Raw genomic sequence first — 26,227 nt, 5'->3', positions numbered from 1 at the left:
TTTAAATCGAATTATTTAGTAACCCTGTATGGTTTAATGCTCAATATGTTGCTTCTACAGGTGTGAAAATGTGCGACTGGCTACCAGCTGATGCCACAAAACTCTCTGACTTTGTATCAGTGACGTTGAATCACATCCCAAACCAGAGTTCTACCTCTCCTCATGATGTCACAGCGTTATCAGCCGCCTTCGTCCTCCGGGTGGCAGCGTGATGGGTGGGGGGGGGGGGAGTCAGTCACCGTACAGGGCTTCCCGCTGCAGAGCTGCACTCTGAATCCTCCCTGAGCATTTGTTTCAGGCAGACAGAGGAGAGGAGGCAGCAGAGGATAAACTACTACGGGAAAAACAGAACAAAGAGAATAAACCTCCTGAATGGCGCCGGTGCACGGGACCTGCAGCCGAAACATGGAGAGATCAGAGCGTGATATGAAAGGAAAGTCCAAGAGGAAGAGGAGGAAGAGGAGTAAAGGCAAAGGTAAGTCCAGCAGCTGTGATTATTGAAGTTCATGTGGTTGAATGCAGGAGGAACTGCCACTGTGATACTGGTATGATAATTATATTGGTATTAACAGGGTCCTGCAATCCTCTGCAACACTCAGAAAAAAGCTTTTCAGTCACTTTTTTTGAACTTTATGGCATTTTATGTGTTTCGTTTATCTACATTAGCTGCTCATCACATTAGGCTCAATGGGTTAAATTAGATTTTGAAAGTGTGTTCAATACATGTCATCAAACTACAGTTATTATCTATGTGTGTGTGTGTGTGTGTGTGTGTGTGTGTGTGTGTGTGTGTGTGCAGCCTCAATTATCACAGCCCATGTGGAGAATTTTGATTTGGATTATTTCTCCGAGCTATTTGAGATCAATAGGAGCTGATAAGTCTAAAAATGAAGCTTTGTCTTTGAAAAGGAAGAGTGATATTGTCACATGGGGACATTATTTTACTGCACAATAAAGTCACCGGTGTGTAGCAAAGGATGAAGCTGTTTATTTCAATTCCTGAACATGACCCTGCAAATACAAACCTGCGTCTAATAGCTGGAGATTTGTTCAGCATTTTGTATAAAACCAAACCCAAAATGTAAAGTCTGAATATGAGGGTACAGGGTCTCACGGGGTTTAACATGTTTACAGCAGCTTTATTAGACTTTCTGTTGTTTTAGAGGCAGAAATGAAAATGACCTGTTTGTTTGAGCCCAGTCTCAGGGTGCAGAGCCACACTGTCATGTTATACTGAGTCCCAGAGGGGTTTCTCTTTAAATGTTGCATTAAAATTAGGTTTAATCAGAATTTCATCTTTGGCATTTACCTTAGCTCTTTGCTGCCAGTGAAATAATTGCTTTTACTCTGGTCACTGAGGCTGAACTCAGTCAATGAGCTAGATTCTGCCTCCAGAACAGGTCTGTTACAAAATCAAATCTCCGATCTGCAAAAAACTGCAGGTCAACACAGAGCGATTCCTCAACCAGCTCGCAGGTCCCTCGGCGTACAAATGCTAATCGTGGAATCCCTGATCAGATCTCCTAATCTTATTCACTGCAAACTCGAGTCGGGTCAACTCGAGTTTATTTATATAGCCCCAACTTAGAGAAGCAGGGTGGATCAGGTATCAGCAAAATGGGACCAATCCATGTTTAAAACAATTTATTCATGTAAACTCTCATGTTTAATGCCACAGGCTAACATCAGCATGCTGACATGCTCATTCTAACTATAATGTTTAACATCTATAATGTTTATCGTGTTCAGCAACTTAATGTTGCACGTTTGCATATTAATATTTGATAAGTGCAGCAGTGCCTGATGGGAATGTCCAGAAATTTGACTTTGTTTGACTTTGGTTAAATATAGTCAAATATTTTAAAGTCAACCTAAGGGAACACATGGTTCGGTCCAAGTTTCATTGTAAGCCTGAATCAAAAAGGTTAAATCAGTAGGATCCATGTATGTCTGTCTAGGATTTAATGGTCCGGTAATTACTGAGATATTTCAGTACGGATCCAAAGCGACAAACGCCACAGCGGGCCACTGCTAGCATCGCTAGAACTGGAAGACACTCAGAAAGTAAACTGAAGCAGCAGAACTACAACATGTATGTGCACAACTGACACCACTCCGCTCTGGTAATCATAATTACAGTCATCTGGGCAACGGGTCAGCCTTTAAAGATTAAACTGGCATTGTTCTCCACTTGTTAATCCCCAGTAAATGCTGCAGATTACTCCATCATGGCTTTTGTATTAACTACAGTGGTTATTCAAAGTGCGCTAAGCCTATTCCACTTTCATTAATGACCCACTGGCCTTTTTTGTGCATAAAAGCGCATCTGAAAAATAAATGCCTCCAGAAAATCATTACTCGATGGAACTCCTCAAATCCCACTATTTTAGGCCCAGAATACATTTAGCTAATGCTGGCAGTGTATCCAACAATGAGCCATACTTCAGTGCCAGCTGTCACTGCAGTAACAGAAGGCAGCATCATTTTCCCACATGTTTACAGCACAGCTCTGTCCATGCACAGCAGGACACACACTTGTGTTATAAGACGCTCATGTTCCAAAAGTAATTCAACAGTATTTGAGGTTATGTGTTGCTGAGAGAACCTGCACGTGGAGGAACTGCAGAAAAGAAACACAAAGGAACAGTCTTTTCTGTTCATGATTACATGGAAATATCCAATTTAACATGATCATTTCATCTCATATTGAAAGCTCAACTAGTTTGAGATTATATTTCTTACTCAACATTCCATCAACAATAATCTTAAAGCATTAAAATAAACCTAAACATGATCATTTTTAACCACATCCTGACATGATGCTGACATTAATCTTCACATCTGGCTCCTGGAAAGAAGGTGAAAAATATCAGATGGTGAAACTGTTCTGGAAACTATCGAGCATCGATTTGATCAGTTGAGATCTGCAGAAAGTTCCTAAACTGAGGGTATATTTTTGCATTACTTCCTTCCATCAGTCAGTCTCTTTGCCTCCGTTCACTGGGTATTGTGTATCTACTTGTAACATATTAAATGCAATGATGCAGAAAATTGGCACAGTAAGAGAGAATGAGCTCAAATTCTTGGAAAATAATCAAACCTGCATCTATGGAAGGATTTTAGGTGCCTGCACCTGACCCAAGGTTGAAGCTTGACACAACAAAACAAGTCAACTAGCACGACGCTAAGTTCTGTTAAACACACGAAGTTAAATTGGGTTGAAAATTGAAAGTTGGTTAGTTTGAATATAACTGTTCAATAAGATTTAAATGACTGTTTCAGTCTAATGTCAGATTGAAATGCTGCTGTTTCTAAATCTTTTAGACCAAAACAGGGAGCAATCTAATTTTAGCTCCTCTGTTACAGAAAACTACAATTCTCTCTCCATGTTAGGAATTAGCCGAATGAGCACATAATGAAATCACTTCATTAATAAGGATTTTTTTTCTGTGTACAGATGACAGGATGAAGTTGTGGGCTTCATTTGGCTATAAAATCTCCTTCTGCTGGCTTTTCAGTCAAATGAACTGTCATTTGTTGGCTGTAAAATGTAGTTGGAGAAATGATTTGATTGTCCTGCTTTCAGTGAGGATTATGATTCTCCAGCATGGCACAAACAGCTGCTGTCTGTGATGAGTCTGTCGGTGGTTTTCTGATGACGTGTCATGCGTTTGGATATATCTGTATATTGGATGCATTTTGGATAAGTGAGCTCCATCGTGCAGTCAAACTTAGTGGGGCATGTCAGTGTGCAATTTCACTGATGGATTCTGCAATCTCCACACTTCTCTGGGGCTCTGACTTCATGAAAACATTAGCAATATGGTTTGTGTGCCCATTTAACTTAATTGCAGGGAGGCTCAGCGGGTAAAGTGTGGTACTAACTCTGCAAGGGTTAGGGGTCCCATTTCTTCTGCAGCTCAGTGTGAAGGGAGCTGCTGCTAACGCCACCAGAGTCTGCATTTTGATCTCCACTGAGTCTAAATATGTTACGAAAAGTATCTGTCGAGTTTCTTGCATGTTCTGCATCATGTTGGCTTCACTTTTTCTTGTTGTGACTTGCTGCCTGTCCTTTAATATTATAAACTAAACTGAAAATATCAAGCCAAACGATTTGAGGACACCGTGAGACGCTACAAGATGAAATTAAATGGTGATAAAGTTAAAAAAGGAACTGATTTTGAACCTCAATGAACCTTGAACTTGGCAAACTCACATAATTAAACATATGCCGAATTAGTTATTAGTAGTTCCTGTTTTCAGGGTGCCTATAGATATACACGCAAATATCACTGCATTATTTTTATACTGATGAAAACCTAAAAACCTGATAATTCACAGGCAAGTTCTGGAGTTAAAAGGTGCATCTTTTTTTTCCTATGATTTCTTTGTGACCCTAGACAGGACTAAGCAGATAGAGATAATGGATGGATGACTCATTTTTCATTAGCCACAGTAGCAAATATTAGGAGCTGACCGACATGGACAGAAAATCAAACTCTGGCCCCTGGTACAAACGTGTCTAAAGCCCCAACCTCTCCTTTATAAAACCAAGAGAAACAAGTCATTTTGTCTAAGTCCTACTGTTCTTCTCTGTGTGGTTCTTTTGGATCCAGTTTAACTTGTTTCACAGCACTTTTATAATCACAAGACATATTAACCAGCACTTCATACAGAGGCTGCCCATGCAGGGGCCCCTGACCCCTGACCCCTGACAGCTTTTACATTATTGTGTCAAAGAATTTCTAGTTGTGTCAGTCACTGGATGAAGCTGCAGAACCAGAACCACATTTTTCCTTAGTTCTCCTATATAATGTTCTAAGCTCATCCCGTCTGACAAGCCGTACATGTGCCTGTGTTGAGCTTTTTATTATTGTCACTTTGTTCTGACTTTTCTCAACTTAAGCAGCTGCTTCTTCTAAAACTACAGAATCATCAGACGGCATCATTATCTTTTTAGATATTTTTAAATGTCTGAATCCGTCTGAGATGTTTTGAGGAAAATTGCAGTAAATTATATTTAATGGCTCTCTCATTACCTTTGTTTTGGTCTGCGCTGTCACAGCGAGAGATCTGCTAAACTACTACACACTCCCACATTTGCATGCTCAAACACACACGTTCATAACCTGCCGAGGGGCTTTTTCCTCCTCTCTTACACTGATTCACTGGGTGGATTGATCCTAAACTGGACTAATTCAAATAAAACATACTTATTCAAACAAAGGAATTTTCCTACCAGTCCATATTTATGACATGAAACTAAGGATATTATCTGACAACAACCTCAGGTGGTTGTGATGCAGCTGGTGTCCTGTATCATATTGTTGTTACTCTGTGTTTAGTGCTAATTAGCAAACTACTAAATCAAGTAATCAGTTTAAAGCTGCTAAGCTAATATTATGAATATGGTAAATTAGGCCCTAATGAACATTAGCGCTGTCACAGTGAGATGCTGATGTTAGCATTTAGCTCAGCACAGCTGTCCCTACGTTTCTGGCTGCAGACTCTTAGTTGTGTATTTCTCCTTGAACATGAATGAATGATCTGAATTCTTCTTTACCTGTGAGTGGCCTGTGGGTTTGACTCTTTACTATAAGATGCAGTTTTACCCAGAACTCTGATGTATAATCAGCATTTAAAGAACAACAATGCTTCACGGTTCACAATTAAGAGACAAATGAACACTAATCTTTCAACCTGATAAAATGACAGCGAAGCAGCAGGCGAGCGCGCTGAGACTTGAAACGAGGCATTATTGTCTGCAAGCCAATAGCCTGCCATAAATTATCTCTGTCATTGTTATTATCTCTCGTTGCTATTTCATTGCACATTACCGTATGTTTCAGGCAATAATTTCATCACTCATTTCCAAATAATGATCATCAGCCTGTTGATTTGAAAGCAGACGTTTAGCTTTGGCTGGCTTTGTTGCTTGAGTGTGATTTGATGAGCTGCTGCACTGAACTAAATATAGAACTACTGAGAAAGGCTTTGCAGCCTGTTCTCACCGTGTGGGAAAGAAAATGATACTGGATGTGGATCTGCAGTGAAATAAAACTTAACTGTAGCAATTATAAATGAGAACATAAATGCATCTAAATATATATATATATATATATATATAGTATATATACTTAGAGATACAGTATATATACATAAATGAGTCACTGCTGATCACTGCAGCTACACATCAATGCGACCACCATGTTGGTACAGGGAAGCAGTGCCTAATAATGCATGTATGTATATGAAGGCAGCAGGTCTGTTCATGTTAATGTGAACAGTCCTGTGATGGACTGGTGACCTGTCCAGGGTGGACCCCTGCCTTTCACCCAAAGAGAGCTGGGATAGGCTCCAGCAGATCCCTGGGACCCTGGTTAGGACTAAAGGGGTATAGATGATGGATGGATGGTTGTTTAAGTAAGTTAAAAATAAGTATTTCCATACCAAAGCATTTCTTTGTTTTAAATAGAAAGAGTAAAGCTAATATATATGGTATATTAATAATTACTGTACTTTCAGAGTGTATTCCTCTATCCTTTTAGTGCTGCTGTACATTTTTAATGCATCTCCCCAGCTGAAAAACCTCTGAAGTAACAGATCCTGACTCTGACTTTACTGTCGTCTAGACTCTTGTTAAGCTCAAGCTGGTTACATGAACCTTTTATTTCCTGCAGCCGAGTTGTTGTCACGGATAAACCAGTTAATTAACTAATCTGGATTCCTGCAAGCCTGAGATGCCACATCAGCTACTAAAAACTGACTAAGAGAGAGTTTGACTAATGCAAAGCAAAAACACTATGATACAAACACTGCAACACAACACACTATAAATCAGTAAGACATTTCCTTGTGTCATATTGGAAGGGAGAACCATGGACACACTGAAGGTGAGGACTGAGCAAACATGAAGTTGTAGCTGTTAAAAGTCCAGAGGTTATCGCTGTGAGCAGGGTTTGAACCTGCGCGGGGAAACCCCATTGGATTTCAAGTCCAACGCCTTAACCACTCGGCCATCACAGCTGCTACAAACACCCCACCTTCCTCCAACGCTAATCAATCTCTGATTGGACGACAACAGGAGAAATGTTGCCAGATCTCATCAACATCAATAAATATTTTCTGATCCACCACAATCACATTCTTCTTCCCTCAAGCACCGACTATAAATCACTGTCGCTCTCGTTAGAAGCTGATTTCAGTCGAGCCGCTGCCTTGATTGTCTGCTCAGGGCTCAGGTTGTCATTCATCCACAATTATATCTCAGTGAGCGTCTGTCAGTCACATGGGGATGCAGGTATGTTGAAATATATGTGAGCGTTTTTGTGACGACTGTTCGAAGTCGAGCATGAAGGATTTTTTCCCAACATGCAGGCCTACGGTACTGCAGTAATCCTGTACTGTTGCTATATTTGATGCTAAGACACTGCACCAGTAAAGAGGCATCACTGTGATGTTTTTACATATGCAGAACACGTCTTCCACCACTGTGCAGCCCTGACAGGTGTATTTATGAAGTACACCATCATATACTACAGTCTTTTGCAAAGTACAGCCACATCACTGTGAGCATGATTGGAACCTGCAAAGCAAAACCCCTTTAGATTTCAAGTCCAACGACGCAGTAAAAAAACAAACACCCACTGACAGTACTGGGTCACTGGTTGGACAACGCTGGAACAACTGCTGCCAGGAATTACTCACTTCTAAATTATTTATAAAAGAGTATTCCTACTGTAATGGAGCTACAGTCACATGACTAAAAGACCTGGGGAGCTAAAAGTCATTTTGTGCATAGATAAAATCAAGCCTGCACTGGTCAAATGAAAATACACTGAACTGACATTGGACAATTCTGCTAAAAGTTAATTTAATGTGGAGAACCATTAATAAAACACAGTAGTGGTATTAGTACTACACAGTAAAAGACTTGTACTGCAGAACAGTAGTAATTCTTTCTTATTACATTTTTGAACAAGGACCCAGGTCCCTCTTGCAGTGTGATATTAAGCAGCACATGTTCTATTTATCTTGAAACCTCAAACGATTAAATCAATTAAAGAGAAAGCTCCATCGCTGTGAGCAGGGTTTGAACCTGCGCGGGGAAACCCCATTGGATTTCAAGTCCAACGCCTTAACCACTCGGCCATCACAGCTACAAACTGACACACCCGCAGACTGTAATGAGTCTGTGATTGGACACCAACAGACAAACTGATCCTCACTTATATGTCTTTTACTAACAGAACATTTCTGCACAGGAAAATTACTTCTGGACATGTATCTCTGTCACCGCTGGAACATGATTTTGGAAACAAGTCCTATTCATTTACAGCCAAAGTGTCACTGTAAAAAGGGGTGGAGCCTCCACAGGGACGTTCACTATGGCTTTCACGTACTGAGGTCACTGCATTTCTACCTCAGGATATTGCCATGTTTAAGAGATCTGAGTACTTCCTCCACTACTGATTTAAAATCTTGTTTATTGGCTGCAGAGATAAAATCATGCTGCCGTAAGACTTCAGACACTTTGCTGGACTAGTTTTGGTGTTTCTGCCAAATGCTCATTTTCATTTGCAATTTCACAAACATGGAACAACAAGTTTCAACATGTTAGACAAAAGTGTTTTTCCAACAGCCAGTAGCGGTTTCCAACAGCAGCCATGGAGGAGTCTCTGCAGCTCAAAGTGGGAACCAGTGGCTGCCAGAGCCAAGAGGCGGCGTTCTTTAGCACAGAGAGAGTGGGACAAAGAAAGACCAACAACCAGGGTTAACATGGCTTTGGCTTTTTCACATGGAGAGACTTCAAAGCAGCCAACGGACTCACATTGGATCCTCATGGGGCCTTCTTCCTTCTGGATGTGTTGGCATCTAAAGCTAACCTGTTGGTTTTGGTACCATTAGCCACCTAGCATGGTCCTGATTGGACGTTTGGATTGAATGGATCTGATGTGGACTTGGGAGGAAGTGGAGCTTTGGGTAACGTTGGTGCTTTGGGTCACATTAGCAGGAACCAGAGCGTCTACTGGACTGACACATTTACTCCTTAGTCAGCTAACGCTAGCTTTGGACTGGGCACTTTGTCCCAACCAGGCATCTGTAGTTCACGTCGTAGCTTCAGGAAACAGGACGGGATGGGCGGGGCAAAGAGCAGGAAGGAGGGGCTTATGGTGGGAGTTAGTTTGGACTCATTAAACCCTCCAGAGGCTGAGAAGAAATGAGGTAGAGCAGCTTTAATCATCAGCTGGAACTGTGATATGTTGTGATTTGTGAGCAAGCAGCATCGTTATTTCCATTCACTTTAATGTGGTAATCAGCGTGTGTGGGTGTGCAGTTTGTGTGTGTGTGTGTGTGTGTGTGTGTGTGAAATAGTGTGAACAGTATGTATTATGTGCAAATGTTTATGTGTTCATCAACTGACTCAATGTGCTGCCAGCAGTTCGCTCTCTCCTTCCACCCACACACGTGCTGAGAGCTGATCAAAGCATCGGCATTATCAGAACATATTTTCTCAGAGATGAAAGATAAAAAGAATCAGAGCAAAGGTTTTACTTTTTTTGTTGCGTTAGGAAAATCTAGACCACATTTTTTCATATCCTTTGTCAGCTCAAAAACGGCTGATTGATTTAACTTTACGCTTTATTGGGTTTTCCTGTAAGGAGCCATTTGTGTTGGCTCAGCTCCTGCACATAGACTTTTCCTGACGTCCTATAGATTGTCTCCAAAATTAACATCAACAGGGTTTTGAGAAGGATCATTTGCAAACCCAGTAAGAAATGACATTAGATCAATCTTAAGCGGTGAAGCGGGAGATTATGAAAGATTTAATTCTCTGTATCTACTGCGCAGTTATTCCACCTTCAGTGTTTCAACAACTTGGACAACTAGGACTGTTGCAACTTTTGACCCATTTACGCTCAAACCTGAAAACACAAAACAAAGCAGCTTCAGGTAGAATAGTTAATGTGCTGCCAGTAAAGGTTTTATGTATCCACACATGACCTGTAGCTAAAGCTCTAAAAGCAGGAAGGTGAGAGCCTATTACACAAACTGCTTCGGTCACATATACGGCTCAACCAGCGTATCTGTATGAAACGCCCATAAAAACAAGGCCAAACACAGAACACATAACAAAAAGACTCCAAATGAGATGCAAAAAGACTAAAAACACACAGAAACTGCTCTTCAGATCTGTGTTTGCTGCTGTGTATGAGGGTGTGTGTGTGGTGTGTTTATGGGGTGAGGGCTGTGCCCAGGGGCCTATAGTCTCATAATCTATCCCTGCCTCAGGATATCTGTCCTTCCTTGGAACCAGCCTGGGGAGACCCTGTTGCAGTTTAATGCAGTTTAAGTCCAATAGTTTAATAGTTTTAAACGTGGGCAGTGATTGTTGGGTTTGTATGCATTTGATAAAATCAGGTAATTTAAGCTTTTTCAGTTTATGTTTGTGATTTGACTGGTACAATATGTCCTGCAGCCTTAGGTATTTGTAGACCACAACCCTACTCACTATCATCATCATCACCATCCAGCTGCTGACGTGCATGAATCACACAACCATTCAGACAATAAAGGTCACTGCCGTCATGACCTCTCTGATTCATATTTATATCTGCAGACCCAAACCAGGTGAGGTTCCCCAAGGCCCTGGCCTTTATGAGACTTTACCCACTCGGCCTTCGCAGCCTGATTAGGGCCGTGTGTCTGTTAGCTTCACTGCCACATCGTAACCTCCATGCAGACTTTTGTTTTTATAGCTATTCCAGACAGCCACACTCTGAGGCAGCAGCCAGTCATCGTAAAGATGTGATATCTAATATCGTTTAACTATGAGCATAATGGTCCACATTTCCCTAGAAGGCATTCATAGCATTGCATTTTGGTTGTTTGCATACAAAATGAAAAAAGAGAAAGACAATCAAACCCTGGCTGCGTCTCATCTCCACACACGGACTGGGTGGTGTGTTCAAGTGTCACTTCTGGCTCAGAGAAACACGACGTTCAGGGATGCAACAGTCGGCCTTGGTCGCTGCTATTTCCTCACTCGACTTGCTGTGTCTCTGCCCTTAGGTGTTCTTGGGTAAAGATCCTCAGTACAGACAAGTGTTGTTACGGATAATAGCTATCCATAATTTGCATGAACACCTTTTAGTGAGGCTTCTGAGAGATAAAACACTTCAGGCCCATATAAAGACCAGGACGGTTAATGATGTAATAATTAGACATTTCATCACATAGGCCTAATAAACCAAACATATACCACAAATATCAGTACCAATACCAAGGCATTTGACAGAGAACGTATTCTCTTCTGCCCTTGAGGAAAGACAGTCCACATTACAAGTAAATGAAACTCACTTGCCATTAATTACGCTTAGCAAATGAGATTATCCACAGCTGTCAGACCACACACACCGGACAGCGAGCGGGTGCTTTTTGCTTCCCCCCCGCCATGCCTAATTTCATTATTCTATTAAATAAGGTTCATTAACAGTAGCTGGATGAAGAAACTTTGCTTCTAAGGTTTGATAAACACAATCACTGTGGAATATGAAGCGGTGCACACATCCTGTTCTCATTTCTCTTCTGCTCTTCTGTTCTCTTTTGTTCAGCAGACTATAGTCTTTCAGTTTCAGCGACTGTTCTGTGAAGTGCTCATTAATATCAGCTTTCTTTGCAATTTCTGCTATCAGCGATGCCTTTACTGGAGGAGATAAAAGAGGAAAATGAGAAATGAGTTGAAGCTGAAATGCAGAGTTCAGCGCGGTACTAAAGGAAGCTGTGACGACCACGTGGTTAATCCAGTGAGCTTTCGAATCTAACTCAGAAATCTACCGATTTAACAGTTTTCTAGTCTGTGCAGCTCCTTCTAAATGAACACTGAAAACTGTTACTGCAAGAAACAACGATGCTAGAGTCATTTATGCTTCACTATGTTGGTTTTAAACATTAAATGCCTAAGTATTCATAGAAAAACAATAATGCATCAACTCTAGCTGTGAAGGCTGAGTGGTTAAGGTGCTTCCTGGGATGTCTACCATCCTTTGCAGAGACCTGTGGGCTTTGTCTTTACTATGGTGGTCAGATTTCTTCTTTTTTTTAAAAATCACATCTCATCTGCTGCGATCCGGTCATAATGGGAGCTAGACCACCTACAGGTGTGGTTAAGTGGTCGATGTGGTGCGATTCTGATGTGGCTTTAACGGCTACAAGCCACAGCTGTGATGGCCGAGTGGTTAAGGCGTTGGACTTGAAATCCAATAGGGTCTCCCTGCGCAGGTTCGAACCCTGCTCACAGCGGCTGATAACTTGTTGTTTGGGTAAACGAGACACTCAGTGTTTGTTAATAAATGCACCGATGGGATTCACCTGCGGGTGTTCGTGCAGCAACAACAAAAATTCTCCACATGAGGGTTTTAAAACTCCATAATTCAGCAAATTTGCTGCACTTGTACTTTAGACCACGATCATATGTTCCCACAGCAGCTGGAAGTCCATCTCTAAATTGCTGCACAAACTTACTGTGCAAATTTAGCAGTGATAGAGATTACAGGTAGATTAAGCAAACAATTTGTCATGCTGCAACCTGGTTAACCCCTACTTAAATCAAGTCCAAAGCCTAATACTGCAATTCTCAAATGGCTGTGAGTTAATGAAGCGCTACTTGAGTGAGAGAGAGCGCGTTTATGTGCCTACAACTAGGGGAAATCGAGTGAGAGATGAATGAAAGAGTGAAAATGACAGAAAGTGTGGGACGGCGCGAAGGCTTAGCCGATGTAATGCAAAGACAAACACAGTTATTATCTTTTTCGTCCTAAAATAAATGGCCCCATTAACTGTGATGATGCAGGTCATTAAAACACCTCCAACTTCCACCTGCCGCTGCCTTCAGAAGCTCCAGACTCACATCATTACATTCACATCCCATCTCGCAGCTCTCGCTCATATCAACTCTCCACTTAATGGCATCACACGGCTAATATAACCGCAAGGTGCAAGGTTAATGCAGAATAGTTTAGTCCACACTCTTCATTATTCTAATGACTTTTAGTTTGCATTGCAGTGCCCTCCACACTCACCAGTCACCGCCAGGAAACGGGACAAACGGGCAGTAAAATTACCCACCAGGAAATCTGAGGTTCAGAAAACCTGCATTTTTCTTCCTGTAGTGATTCTTTCAGAGGTAAAACAAGTCATTTACATTTAAAGTGAGGTTCAGTACGATATCAGGTTTTCTCACTGTAGCACAACTAATTTCATATTATTTATGCGGAATATTGCTTTACTTACTTTGCTTGTAATCTGGAGGATATTGGAGTTTTAAATTTGCCTGAATATAAGAAAATAAAAACATTTTAACCCATAGCGCTACAGAAGGTGTCTATGGGTTTAAAAATGACTTACATGAATAATAAAGTGTCTTTAAACTTTAATGTTGATCCATAATATTTAACTTTCAGCGAGCAGGATTTAATATTTCATAAACAGCGGATATATAATTACCAACATATTTCTCTGTCTTTATGTCTTGGTGTGTTTCTGCCCTACATGCTCTGCTGAACCAAAACGAGGCCACAGCAACAAAACGGGGTCTGTGGTTCAGGGGCCAACGGGGCCCAGCAGGTGATCAGTTACAGCAGAGTCCTCAGGGCGAGTCCTGAAGACAAATAAGAGCAGCAGCAGCAGATATGGAAGACTTAGTAAGACATTTGTAGTGGGTGATTTTTAACATTGATCTGTTTAGTAGAACTGCAGCTGTTTTCCCAATAAGATACTCTGACACTCTGAGGTGTAGCTAGAAAATGAGTTCTACAATCAGAACAATCTTACTTGTTAATACAGTTTATGAGCTGAGGAGGCTCCGTATTAACTCAACCATGAGGGGAAAAAGCAGCGACGCTCACTCACTCAGCTTCAGATTAGTCTTTCCACAAATAATGCGAGAGGACGTGGATAAAAACCTAAAACCACAGAATTTGGAGAAACGTGGTTATGTCTGATTGAATGCCGTCATTGTTCAGGTCTTAAAAGGTGGGATCTTTTCTGACCAGTCACTCCAGGAACGCTGGTTTCTGTGAAACCTCTGAACCACCCATCAGATCTGCTCAGATCTACGATTGTGCTCAATTCAAAAACTGTGTGACCAGGTTAATAAGACAAAGCTTCTCATTCAGTTTAATCCCCTCGATGGCTCCTGTCTGAAAACCTCAGTCCTTATCAGCGACACCTTTCAATTACCCCGTCTGGCTCCGGCTGCCTTTCTGTTTGCTTTCACCCCGATCATTTAGTGGGAGCTCTGCTGACCTCACATGCTATGGTCGGCCATAAATGTGTTTACCTCAGTCAATCTTTATGGCTGGGAGTGAGTATCTAAGTACGCAGCATAAATATTCAGAATCATGGGTTTATTTCACAAACACAAAAGTGCCAGAGATGAGTTGTTTTATTAATATAAGCAGTAAAATACTGCAGCTTTCTGTTTTCTTTGCTGTGGAGAAAATGCTCAGGGTCTCATATATTTATGACGCTGTTTTTCAGAACCAGGCAACACATTATCAACCCTCATCACTCCCATAAGACACTGGGACGCTGGAGCATCGTCAGCCGAGGATGCAGATAATTCAAGTAAATATTTTCCTCGTTGCAGTAGTAAGAAGTGAAGTTTTCCATGTACTCGTCATGAAATGTTGCACGGTGAGGATTACTGTTATATCTCACTGATGCCCTGACTTTTTATGTGGCACTTTCTTAGTCGGTGCATCTTAAATCACTTGGGTAAACAGGCTCCTGTCAGCTCTCTCCTGAGCTGATTTCTCACTGGTCATGTAAACGAGAAACAGCAGTCGAAACCTGATTTCTCCAAACAACCACAGAGAATGCTAACACTTTAATGAAGGGTTGGACTGCCCTGCTTGTCCTCCAATTATCCCTGCCTTACCCACTGACGAATACCTGGTTCAGGGGTGTTATATCAGACGCTAAGAAGAAGCTGTAGTTCTACCCACCTAAAGACCCTCACTTCAGGGCAGGTGAAAATGTTTGACCTACAAACATATTAAACCCCATTAAACACAAAAAACAAAGACCTTCTCCTTGTTGTTTTCAGGTTTCCTGTCATAATTTTGATGTCTCAACAGGTACAAGCAGCTTGGAGGTGAAAGAGAATCAGGAGGATAAACTCCGCGTGGACTGTGACCTGCTACGAAAGTATCATCCATCAACCTTTTGCACGACTTTCCCCAGACACAGACCGAGAGCCGTGAAGAGGAAGCAGCCACTGGTGGATGGAAGAGACCAGCTGCTCTACCAAAACCACCTGTCCTGCAAAAGAGCAGCGTGGGCTGTCTCTCAGAAAAATGCACTGGTGCAGCTGAACGAGTTACGACCGGGCCTGCGCTATGAGATCATGTCAAAGACTGGTCCGCTGCACGCGCCGGTGTTCTCCGTAGGAGTGGAGGTCAACGGGCTGCGCTTCGAGGGCCGAGGGCCCACCAAGAAGCAGGCTAAGATGAGCGCTGCAGAGCTGGCTCTCCGGTCATTCATCCAGTTCCCCAACGCCTCCCAGGCTCATGCTGTTTTGGGGAACTTCAGCAGCGCTCCTCCAGATTTCACCGCAGATAAACTGGACATCCCTGATGCATTCCTCAAAGAGTTTGAGCATGAAAACTGTGACCTCCTGCACCGCAACACTGCAAAAAAGGAGGTTTTCTACACCATTTACAACCACAGACGACTTGTTCAGCTCACACTGGACTTGGTCTCCTCAACAAATCCAAAAAGACGAGCCCTTAGCACCTCCCTTTTAGAGCACCTCAGCCCGGTGGCACTGCTCAACAAGCTGCGACCAGGACTCAGGTACATGTGCCTGACAGAGAGAGTTCACGGGAGGCCGACGAGGACTTTTGTTATGGTGGTCAGGGTGGAGGGCAGGGTGTTCGAAGGCTGTGGTCACAGTAAGAGACTGGCGAAGGCGAAGGCCGCAGCAGCCGCCCTACAGTCTCTTTTCAACATCAGTCTGGGACCAGAGAGGAAGGTCCTGGGCCTTCAGGGCAGCAGGAGCCAAAAGCAGCTGCCTCAGGTGAGTAGGTCTGATTGTTTTCCTACTACACCAGTGCAGTATCTGGAGCTGTAGACTGCAATTGAACTGGGATTGAACTGGTACTTTCTGGTGGTTACACACTAATGACAGCTGTTTCCATTTGTGCTGATAGATTGTTCTAAATATTACACACTGAACCATTTTTACTGCAACTCAGTGCTACTCAACTCAAGTAGGGCTGAACTTTGAGAACAGGTCCAGTCATTAGTGTAAAGGCTGTTTCTCACTGTGTAATTAAGCAGAAGGGGTTTTTCAGATCTCACTGGCCTCGTGATGGAGACAGGGAGACTTTTACAACAGTTAGAGTCTCTCCCCAGGGCTGTTCCTTTGGCCTTGTAGTTGTGGAGCTGCAATTGATGGAATTTGAGTTTGGTTTATTTCCAACTTCCAAAAAAGTCCTTAGGGCGTTAAGGGGTTAATAAGAGCTGCTCTAATGCCACAAAAGATAATTAAGAAAATGAAAAGCCTCACCTTTCAGTAAGTGTCCTTCACGTGTTATAGACAAACTTGGAAACACCACAAATCACACCCCAGCTTTAAGCACTGACGCCCAGATCGCCCCTTATCTCTTTAGCTTTCACCAGGCTTCTAAATAGTCTGGATAAATGGGTCTGAGGTGCACCGTATGCTACCAAATGGAGTGTGCCGCACATCAGCATGGCCATCATGTCCTGAGGCCTGAGAGCTGGATGGCGTCCTGTACGCTCGTCTGGAGCATCTAAACAACTTCATTATGTCTCTGAGTCTCTGAGAATTGTGCTTTATGAACACAAGAAGATTTGTCCCCCAACAAAGGGGCCCCAGAGCTGAACAGGGCTAATGCACAAACCACGTCGTCATTGGACTCACATGTCGATGCTGACGCCTATTTCACATGTTTAGTGAGAGAATCCACGTGCAGGTGGATACGAGAGCCAACATGTTGGAAGGAAAAAAGGAATTTGATGCTGTGAATTTGAACAAAAAGACGTTTTCACTGCTGCAGGATAAAACTTAGTAAGTGAACAATTTGCCAAATCTTCCCTCCTCCTCTTTGTCTAGACGACAAATCTTTCACAGCCTCCCCAACTGATCATTTAGCATCATCGCTCCCTTCAATATGAACTGTCTGTCAGGCGGCGTGACGCATTAATGAACATTATTACAGCACATTAGGGATGAAGGAGGAGCGGCAGCGCACCAAGGAGATTGAGGTGGAACGAGAAGGCGGTGTGAAGAGCATAATAATCTGACAGATAATTGTTTAACACACTCATTACACACGACCTTGTGCCACTGTCACCCAGAAAACGTTGAGCAGAGATTTTCACTAAACGGCATGCTCTTAGAGAACGAGAATGAAAAAGCTGCAGCACTGCAGGAACACAGCTACAGACACCGAGGTCATTTCCAGATGACACTGAGCACTAAGGCTTTAAATTCTGCGGCTGCACACAGAAGTTAAAAGCTTAAAATTGGACAATTTCTAGGCCTGGAAGAGGCTTATTGGGAGAATCCAGGTTGTGATACTCCACAGCCAATAGTTAAAATGTGAAACGTGTATAAGATGAAGATTTCGGTTGGTTTCTAAGGTGGATGAGGAGGATTTCAATCTAAGGTGGATGAGGAGGATTTCAATATTTCTGAAATCCTGCTTGTTAGCAAACAAAAAGCTTAATGCTGAAGCTACAGGGATAAATAATAATGAATAAGACTTTTTCAGACAGGATCTTTGTAAAGGCGCGTTCATGTTGCTGCTGTATGAAATGATCACCAACCCCTGAGAAACGTGTCTGTACCTTTAGCTGATAAACGCTCCGCCATGTTCACCAGCCCATCTCTAATTGTCTGTCTGCTGCTGCGTTGCCAGATTTGACAAAAAACCTGGGGCTTGTTTTCCATCCAGCGAGGATAAATATCATTATGATGATTAAATGAAACAAACATTAATAGTCCTCACTTGTATGAACAGGTGTAGTTCTGCTGGCCCTGTTTACATTTTGGAAATCTAAAAATATGTCTGTGTGTTCAGATTAGTCTCCGGTGCAGTGGCTCAGTGTGCTTGTTCTGACGTGTGTGGTAAACTGATCATTTCAGGTTGTGTTAGATCACCTGCATACACCTGCACCTTTAACCTCACACCTTGTACTTTCCATAGGTGGGAACAGACCAAACAGTACAAAAAGAACCCAAACCAGCTGCAGGCAGTGTGGACTGGACTAACTGGGCCTGTTCGCTGGAAACTAAACCGATGAGACGTGAGAAACATGTTCATGCAGGTTTTAGTCAAGGGCTGAGAAGATTGATAGGGTCACATTTCTATCTTCATTTTAAAATGAACAAATGCACGTCTTCCTCCTGTCTGAGTGATTGCACACTTTTAAAGCTGGACGTACATTTAGGACCAGTTTTCAGTTAGGTCCAGTGACTGTGTCGGGCCCATTACTGGGGCTGTGTCAGTACCAGACTCTGCCCATTAATCTAAACAAACCTGCAGAATTATGTCCAACGTTATTCCCTCAGTCATTAAAGCTGCATTAGACATGACGTCCAAATCATTTGAATGATCTCTTTATTCTGACGGGGATAATAACGTACGAGGCTCCGATAACTTTAGTCTGGTTTACTTTTCTAAATTTATCAAATATGAAATATTTGCAGCTTCCCCTGGGCTCAATTCAGACTCACACATTTCATCTGCCTCCTCCAACCTGAGCCGCAGCTTCCAGACGTTCAGCAGTCCGGCTAATGACGAGAACATCGACTCTGATTATCTCGTCAAAACCACCACGACCCTCCTCCTACCAAGCCTCCACACAGCTGTTTGTTTGGCTGCTCCTCCTGGCTTCTCATCGACCCCAAACCAAAAGCCGATGTCTGCCAAAGACTGACAGTCCTCTAAAAATATAATTGGGCTCGTTGTGACAGGGAGGAGTGTGACACCTCTTCCTCCGCAGACAGGGGGAGTTTAGAGGGAGAAAACTCTCGGCCATCGCTGACAGACTGTCAGGAGATTTTTGGCGAGCCCGTCCACGTGGGCCAGGTGGATGTCACAGCTGCTGCATCGCTGGGTTTGAAAGTTTTCTGTGTTTTCAGCGGCTGCTGTCTGAGAAATACGAGACAGGAGAAGCCTCGGGTGTAAATATAGGTTTAATGCTGCAAAAAAAACTGTACGAACTTTAACATTATTTAGTTTTAGTGAACAGAAAAGATTTTAACTAGGAGATAATCATCTGTTTCTCTAATCTAACCTGAAGAAACACTGAGCTGAAGCACGAAGACCGTACGACTGTAAAAACCCACAGTCAGAATCACTAACATCCCATAAAATCTGCAAAAACACAGCCATAAAAAATGACGTTTGTTCAATGTCTCTACCATTTCTTCTTCTGCAGCTCTTTGCAGACTCAGTCTTCCACCTGGTGAGAGAGAAGTACACCGAGCTGACCGACAGCTGTTTCTCTACCTCGCACGCCCGGCACAAGGTCCTGGCTGGGATCATCATGACCAGAGGTGAGTGGTGGAGACATGGAGGTCAAAACTGTGACAGGTGTCAAAGTTAAAGACGAGGCCACTGACAGGAATCACTCAGATCCAAATATTAACAGGTAAGTCACTGGAAAGGTTTGGTATCAATAACACTTGGTGACATACATCCAAAAAAGAGGGGGAGACCAAACCCGGAGCTAAAACTGAGACCCAGCAGGTGGACACAGACACTGATCCACATGGAGGTTTCAGCTTTAACAGCAGAGACGACAATGTCCTGGACTCAAAACGGTGCTGAAGCTTCTGAGTCCCTGTTACATGAAAATGCATCACTGAGTTCCCTCTGACATCCTGCAGATCCACTTTACTGTCCTGTGAGTCTTTGATGAGGCACAGCAGCCTGGTTTTTAGGGTGACTCTCCAGACCTCAGCCTGTTGAGGTTCTGAGTCAAATGAAGTCTTTTGTTTGAATTGGATCCGGTGGACTGTCTTCGTTAATCAGTCCTGTTCATCTTCTCCTCCCCCTCCAGGCCTGGATCTCAGATCCGCCCGGGTTGTGTCTCTGGCCACGGGAACCAAGTGTCTGGATGTGGACAACGTGAGCGACCGTGGATTAACGCTCAGTGACTGCCACGCTGAAGTGGTCTGCAGACGGGCGCTAGTTCGGTTCCTGTATGCTCAGCTGGAGCTGCTGCTCTGGTACAAACAGGAAGTTTCTTCTTCTGTTGTTCAGCTGGAAGGTGGACTATGCACCGAAAATCATTTTGTTTTCCTGCTAATCCTGTTTTTTAACATGTTTTTGTCTAGTTTTCTGCTGGATTTGCCATAAAAACACAGTTTACCTGCTGTTTTTAAACCATGAGGCTGGTAGTTGGTTCTGGTTCATGAATGTGGTACAAAACTAATGACAGTCCAGTTCTCACTGGGACATTTTATGGCTTTGAGAATATTGAATACTCTTATTTTATTATGTTCTTGAGATATAAAACTATAACAACATAACTAATCCTCAGTTCTTATTATAATTTGGTTTGTGTTGCTGTTCCTCTCCTCTCTGTAGTAAGTCAGCAGATGCTGGCGAACAATCGATTTTCGTACCAAATAAAGGCGGCGGTGGCTTCCGGCTGCAGGACGGCGTCCTCTTCCACATGTACGTCAGCTCGTCGCCGTGTGGAGACGCTCGACTCAACTGCCCCTACGAGACCACGGCTGCATGTGAGACAGACATTTAGAGGAAGGCGCTCAAACAGAAACAAGGAGATCAGTTACAAGTATTAATAATAAAGTAAAAGGCCAAAAGTACCATCATCCAAAAGTACTTGAAGTATTCAAAGTAATAGTACTCATTGTGCAGAATGGCCAACTATTTAACTACGTTATGTACTTCTAATTTGAAGTACTTTATATACCGCTGGGTAGCTGACGTTGACTACCTTATATACTTCTAATTTGAAGTACTTTATATACCGCTGGGTAGCTGACGTTGACTACCTTATGTACTTCTAATTTGAAGTACTTTATATACCGCTGGGTAGCTGACGTTGACTACCTTATGTACTTCTAATTTGAAGTACTTTATATACCGCTGGGTAGCTGACGTTGACTACCTTATATACTTCTAATTTGAAGTACTTTATATACCGCTGGGTAGCTGACGTTGACTACCTTATGTACTTCTGATTTGAAGTACTTTATATACCGCCGGGTAGCTGACGTTGACTACCTTATGTACTTCTGATTTGAAGTACTTTATATACCGCCGGGTAGCTGACGTTGACTACCTTATGTACTTCTGATTTGAAGTACTTTATATACCGCTGGGTAGCTGACGTTAACTACCTTATATACTTCTGATTTGAAGTACTTTATATACCGCTGGGTAGCTGACGTTGACTACCTTATGTACTTCTAATTTGAAGTACTTTATATACCGCTGGGTAGCTGACGTTGACTACCTTATGTACTTCTAATTTGAAGTACTTTATATACCGCTGGGTAGCTGACGTTGACTACCTTATGTACTTCTAATTTGAAGTACTTTATATACCGCTGGGTAGCTGACGTTAACTACCTTATGTACTTCTAATTTGAAGTATATAAGGCTCTGACATGTAGTAAAGTCCAAGGATGAAGTAGTACAACATAGAAGTATAAAAATAACTTTAACTACAGTACCTGAGTAGATGAATCTTAGTTAGTTCACTAACAAGTTGCACATTTTACTAATTGACCTTGTTAACAGTGAAATCCAGTAAAATGAATTGGTCTTTTTCAATCAGCCTCTTCATCAATTTCCATTTTAACTGTCAGCAGTGAAGCAGCAGCTAACCAGGCTGACCCGGGCTGACCCGGGCTGACCCAGGCTGACCCGGGCTGACCCGGAAAGAAAGAGGCTAGTCTGTGGTTTGGTGCCTAATCTGTTTTCTCTTCTGTCAGATCCCAGCAGGAGGTTTCGCTGTCACCTCAGGGCAAAGGTCAACGGAGGTGAGGGGACTCTGCCTGTCACAGCACGGAGGACCAATCAGAAATGGGAAGGCGTGTCGCCGGGTAAACCTTTCGTCACCATGTCCTGCACTGACAAAATGGCAAAGTGAGTTTGGCTGGAAAACCATGTTCTTATAGTCAGTTCAAGATATTTAATTGAATTAAAGGAAAGTAAGTGTCAAATGTTTAAAAATCAATTATCATCGTTTTAATCATCGAATATTTCATAAAGAGTTTACTCCAAATTTAACCTTATTTTCATAATTTGAGCTTTTTTGTTTCATACTAACTAGAGTTTTATTTAACAGGTTTAAATAAAGTGGTTTGAAAGGCAAAGCAGAACCATAGGATTGTTTTCCTTCACTGAACTTATTGGATTAATTGATAAAAATAATGTGATTGTGAATAAAAACCATGAAAAGGGCAGCTGAGTCAAACAGAGAACACACTCTGGATTATAGCTTGTAAATGTGAATAAAGCAGCAGGAGATGCTGCTTCAGTGCTATCGCCTGGTCTCTGCTCACCTTACTTTTCTTCTGAAGGATCTAGGAAACCAAATCTCTCATCCAGTCAGCTGACTGAAACTTTACCTGTCCCTGAGTGAAAATCTTCACAGCTGAGGAACCTCAGACTGCTGCCATAACTCTGCTCGGTTTTATTAACAGTTTGTTTCAACAGGTGGAACGTTGTGGGCCTCCAGGGGGCACTCCTGTCCCACCTGGTGGAGCCGGTTTACCTGCACAGCCTGACGGTGGGGACGCTGAGCCACACTGGTCACCTGGGCAGAGCCATGGCACGACGCCTCGCACCCATAAAGCACCTGCCCTTCCCTTACCGGCGACGGCAGCTGCTGCTCAGCTGTACGTCCTGGTGGAGTCCTAAACCGCCTGATTTACACTGACACTGCATTAGTCCTTTCTGATCCAGTTCAGGACAGTCTACACACTCAGAGTCTGGTCTGGAACAGGAGACCCTGAGTCTCTGGTTCATCTGAGAGAAACCAAAGGACTAGACAGTGTCAATGAGCCGCGATGACAGAATCTCTTAACCATCTCTTATACATTATACAGTTAAACAGCACCTGCAGCTGCATCGGTGAAAACAAACCTAAGGCCACAGGGTTTGGGTATTTCAGGGCTTTGACACATATTTCTGAGGTAAACTAGAGCAGCCCATGGCCAGAAGCTTGTGATGATGCTTAGCATGTGTTTAATGTTTTGTGTTAACATTTGCTAATCTGCACTAAACACCAAGTGTCTCTGAGGCTGATTTAAATGTGTTTTTCAGGGTCAGCAAAACTATTACAGATTTCACCAAACCAATGGTTTTAACCAAACCTTGCCACAGGATTTTAAGAGTCTAAAAGTCTCGCCCGTGGGCTCCTCTCTGCCTGCACAGGTCTGAGCAGCGAAGAGGTTCGGCCGGCAGGAAAGGCCCCCAACGTCAGCGGGAACTGGAGCTGGGGTGACGCAGGCCTGGAGGAGATCAGCACCTCCACAGGACGGAGGAAGGACTCAGGAACGGCGTCACGGCTCTGCAGACGTGCCCTGTTCGCCCGCTGGCAGAGGCTGCAGCATCAGGTGGGTCAGGTGAGTCAGGTGAGCCTTTACACCTTCCTGTTCACTTTGCATGAAAGGATGTTATCACTTTGGCCTCTAAACTCTTTATCTCGGGTGTTTTCAAAGGTTTAGCTGCTCTGTGGTTTGATCAGTTAGTCAACATAGTTTACAAACTAAATCCGGTCATTAAATATTCTTCTAAAGGTTTATAGTGCAGATAAAAACCTTCACTTAAAGACTGCAGAACTTTGTTTTTACTAGTTTCTTATCATTTTATTGTCTCGTCTGTGACCTGGTGTTTATGTAAGAAACCTTCTAATGTTTTAAAAGCAGCTTTTAATGTCCTCGGTGAAAGTGAAATATGTATGCTGAGAGTGTTGTGCCAGACCAAATGGCCCCGGTTTAAAACTGATGCCAGCAGACAGAGTCGTAATTATTTACAGAAACAACTGGAACGATTGGAAGTGACGCTGCTCTCAGGATCACAGGGAAGAGGCAGAGCTGCTGTTGCAGCACCGATGGCTCAGACACAAAACTGGGATTTAAAAGGTGAAGTGCACACAAGAATATGAAAAACATGGATGTGATGCTCCTGCAGCCAAATCTGAGCAAACGGGGACCTAATTGACTAAAACATGTCAAACCAAGCAAACATGTTAACACACAGCTGTTTGTTAGCAGCCTGTAATCCATATTTTATAATCAAAAGACACAATGATCCAATGAGGGGTGGTTTGTAACGATAACAGAGAATTAGCTGTGGACTCCCATCATGTTTACAGACCTGGTTTATCAGTGTGTTCTCATAGTGGCACTTTCAGGCGCAGGAAGCAGTAGATTTCAAAATAAAAGCCAACGTCCTCTACCATAGTGGAGCATTTAGCAGCTGAAGAGCCAGAGATTCATATGTGCACGTCTTAAATCCTTCCAGCGTCAAAACTCTGCACATGCATCAGTCTGCAAACTGAAATAAAGTCAAGGCTTTAAAGTTTTTCCTTCACTCAGCCTGGGGAGGTTTCATAGGCCTTTCTCATTACTGACGCGCCGACATGTCAGACACAGGTGTGACCAATAAGATTATCGGTGATTTCAACGGGTCAGTTCCAGGTTCCTGCTTCCTGAAGGAAGCGGAGCCGTCGTTAATGGCATTAGTTACGCCTCCTGCATTGACAAGTCAAAATGTCAGCTGTGTGAAATATCCATTTCCATGGGACAGGTGTCGCTCTGAACGGTGCAGCAGATGATTGACAGGTGTTATTTTTAGCTGAGAGCTCAACCTGACTCCTCAGTGTGACACTCACTGCATGTCACCAGTCATGTATGTGTGTGTGTGTGTGTTATCATTATCACAGTAAAAGTGGAGCAGGTGTGTGTTTTGGTTATTTCACTGTGTCCCTGCTGCTCTTCCTCAGCTGAATGGTCAGGCATCAGGGGCAGAAGCTACAACTGGGACCTATTGCAGTTCCAAGATGGCTGCAGGACGCTACCAGAGGGCCATGCAGCAGTTCGGCAGCGCTCTGCAGGGTGGAGGTCTGGGCACGTGGCTCAGAAAGCCTCCAGAGCTGTGAAACACTGTGTGTTTTACCTTGTGAGCGTGTGGAAGAGTGTGAAGTGAACTAGAGGAGACGGTTGGGAATTTCACCTCCATTTATCTTCTGTGTGAAATAATTCTCTTGCTACACTGAGCAAAAAGCATTAATCTAATCTAAAGCCGGACTAGACGTCTCAGTAGCTGTAGCTGGCTAGTTCACAGGAGTAACTAACTAACTAACTAAAGATGTTTTCTATGTCCTTATGTAAAAAGGCCAATATTTAACTTAGAGCTGCAGTGGACGAGCAGGTTGAGCACTGACTTTAAAAGTTACAGTTTCTCCCATCCTGGAAAAGAACAATCAGCAAAATGGCTTCAAACAAACAAATAAAATCCAAAATGCAATCACTTCAGCTAATTGAAGGAGGGGGGGCAGACTCTTCAGTGGCTGCCAAACCCATACAAACAATAAAACAGCCAAAATAAAAATCATCTTGGCAGTTTCAGTAACAGTCTTGGATGATACATGTGCTCCCCAATCTTCTATTTTGGACACGTGGCATGAACAGACACTGGAAGATGCTCCTCATTTCTTTCATTTCTTGCATTACTAACACAAAGATAATTCAGTGCGACTTCATATTTTATTTCATGTGTCCCATCACTGACATGATGCCAAACCCTGAACTCTTAAACCCTCAGCTGACCAGAACGTCCTCAGAAGGCTGGTTTTGTCCTGTCACTTAGGAAGACTTTACACACACTTTCATGTCCTCAACAACCTGCACCCACCAAAAACCCGACCTAAAGCCCTAAAGTCCAGTCGTTTACAAAGTTTACTGTGTTAGTATATTTCTGTCCACACACCTGAAGACTGCGGAGGAACAGCTGCATTATTCACAGGACCAGCTTCAGGTTTTGTTCACTGAGCTGAGAGTCAAGACTTTTGTGTGTTGCTGTGTGTGTTTATGTCTCACCTGTGCAGTGTTTCCATTTCCATCAACCTTTCACCCTCATGCTTTGTGAGCGTGTGCACACACCTCCACCTAGAGGCAGACTGTGTGTATTACACGTGGAGTCCA

At 42.9% G+C, this 26,227-nt stretch overlaps 1 protein-coding gene and 3 non-coding genes across 4 annotated transcripts; 2 read left to right on the top strand and 2 right to left on the bottom strand.

Annotated features, from left to right (window-relative positions):
• Positions 1-277: 277 nt before the first annotated feature.
• Positions 278-26,158, top strand: LOC113134536 (double-stranded RNA-specific editase B2-like). The gene is made up of 11 exons (XM_026313970.1): positions 278-475; positions 14,542-14,628; positions 15,141-16,081; positions 19,477-19,594; positions 20,101-20,269; positions 20,631-20,785; positions 20,871-20,885; positions 22,007-22,160; positions 22,734-22,915; positions 23,454-23,644; positions 25,027-26,158. Exons 1-11 carry the CDS (start codon positions 373-375, stop codon positions 25,180-25,182), a joined length of 2,271 nt encoding a protein of 756 aa, XP_026169755.1. The 5' UTR covers positions 278-372; the 3' UTR covers positions 25,183-26,158.
• Positions 6,945-7,026, bottom strand: trnas-uga (transfer RNA serine (anticodon UGA)). The gene has a single exon. It is a non-coding gene; the product is annotated as a tRNA-Ser (tRNA).
• On the bottom strand, positions 8,078-8,159 carry trnas-uga (transfer RNA serine (anticodon UGA)). The gene has a single exon. It is a non-coding gene; the product is annotated as a tRNA-Ser (tRNA).
• trnas-uga (transfer RNA serine (anticodon UGA)) lies at positions 12,222-12,303 on the top strand. The gene has a single exon. It is a non-coding gene; the product is annotated as a tRNA-Ser (tRNA).
• Positions 26,159-26,227: the final 69 nt, after the last annotated feature.

The sequence above is a fragment of the Mastacembelus armatus genome, chromosome 17 (assembly GCF_900324485.2).
Source record: "Mastacembelus armatus chromosome 17, fMasArm1.2, whole genome shotgun sequence".
Classification (NCBI taxonomy): domain Eukaryota; kingdom Metazoa; phylum Chordata; class Actinopteri; order Synbranchiformes; family Mastacembelidae; genus Mastacembelus; species Mastacembelus armatus.
This window is presented reverse-complemented; position numbering and strand designations above follow the sequence as displayed.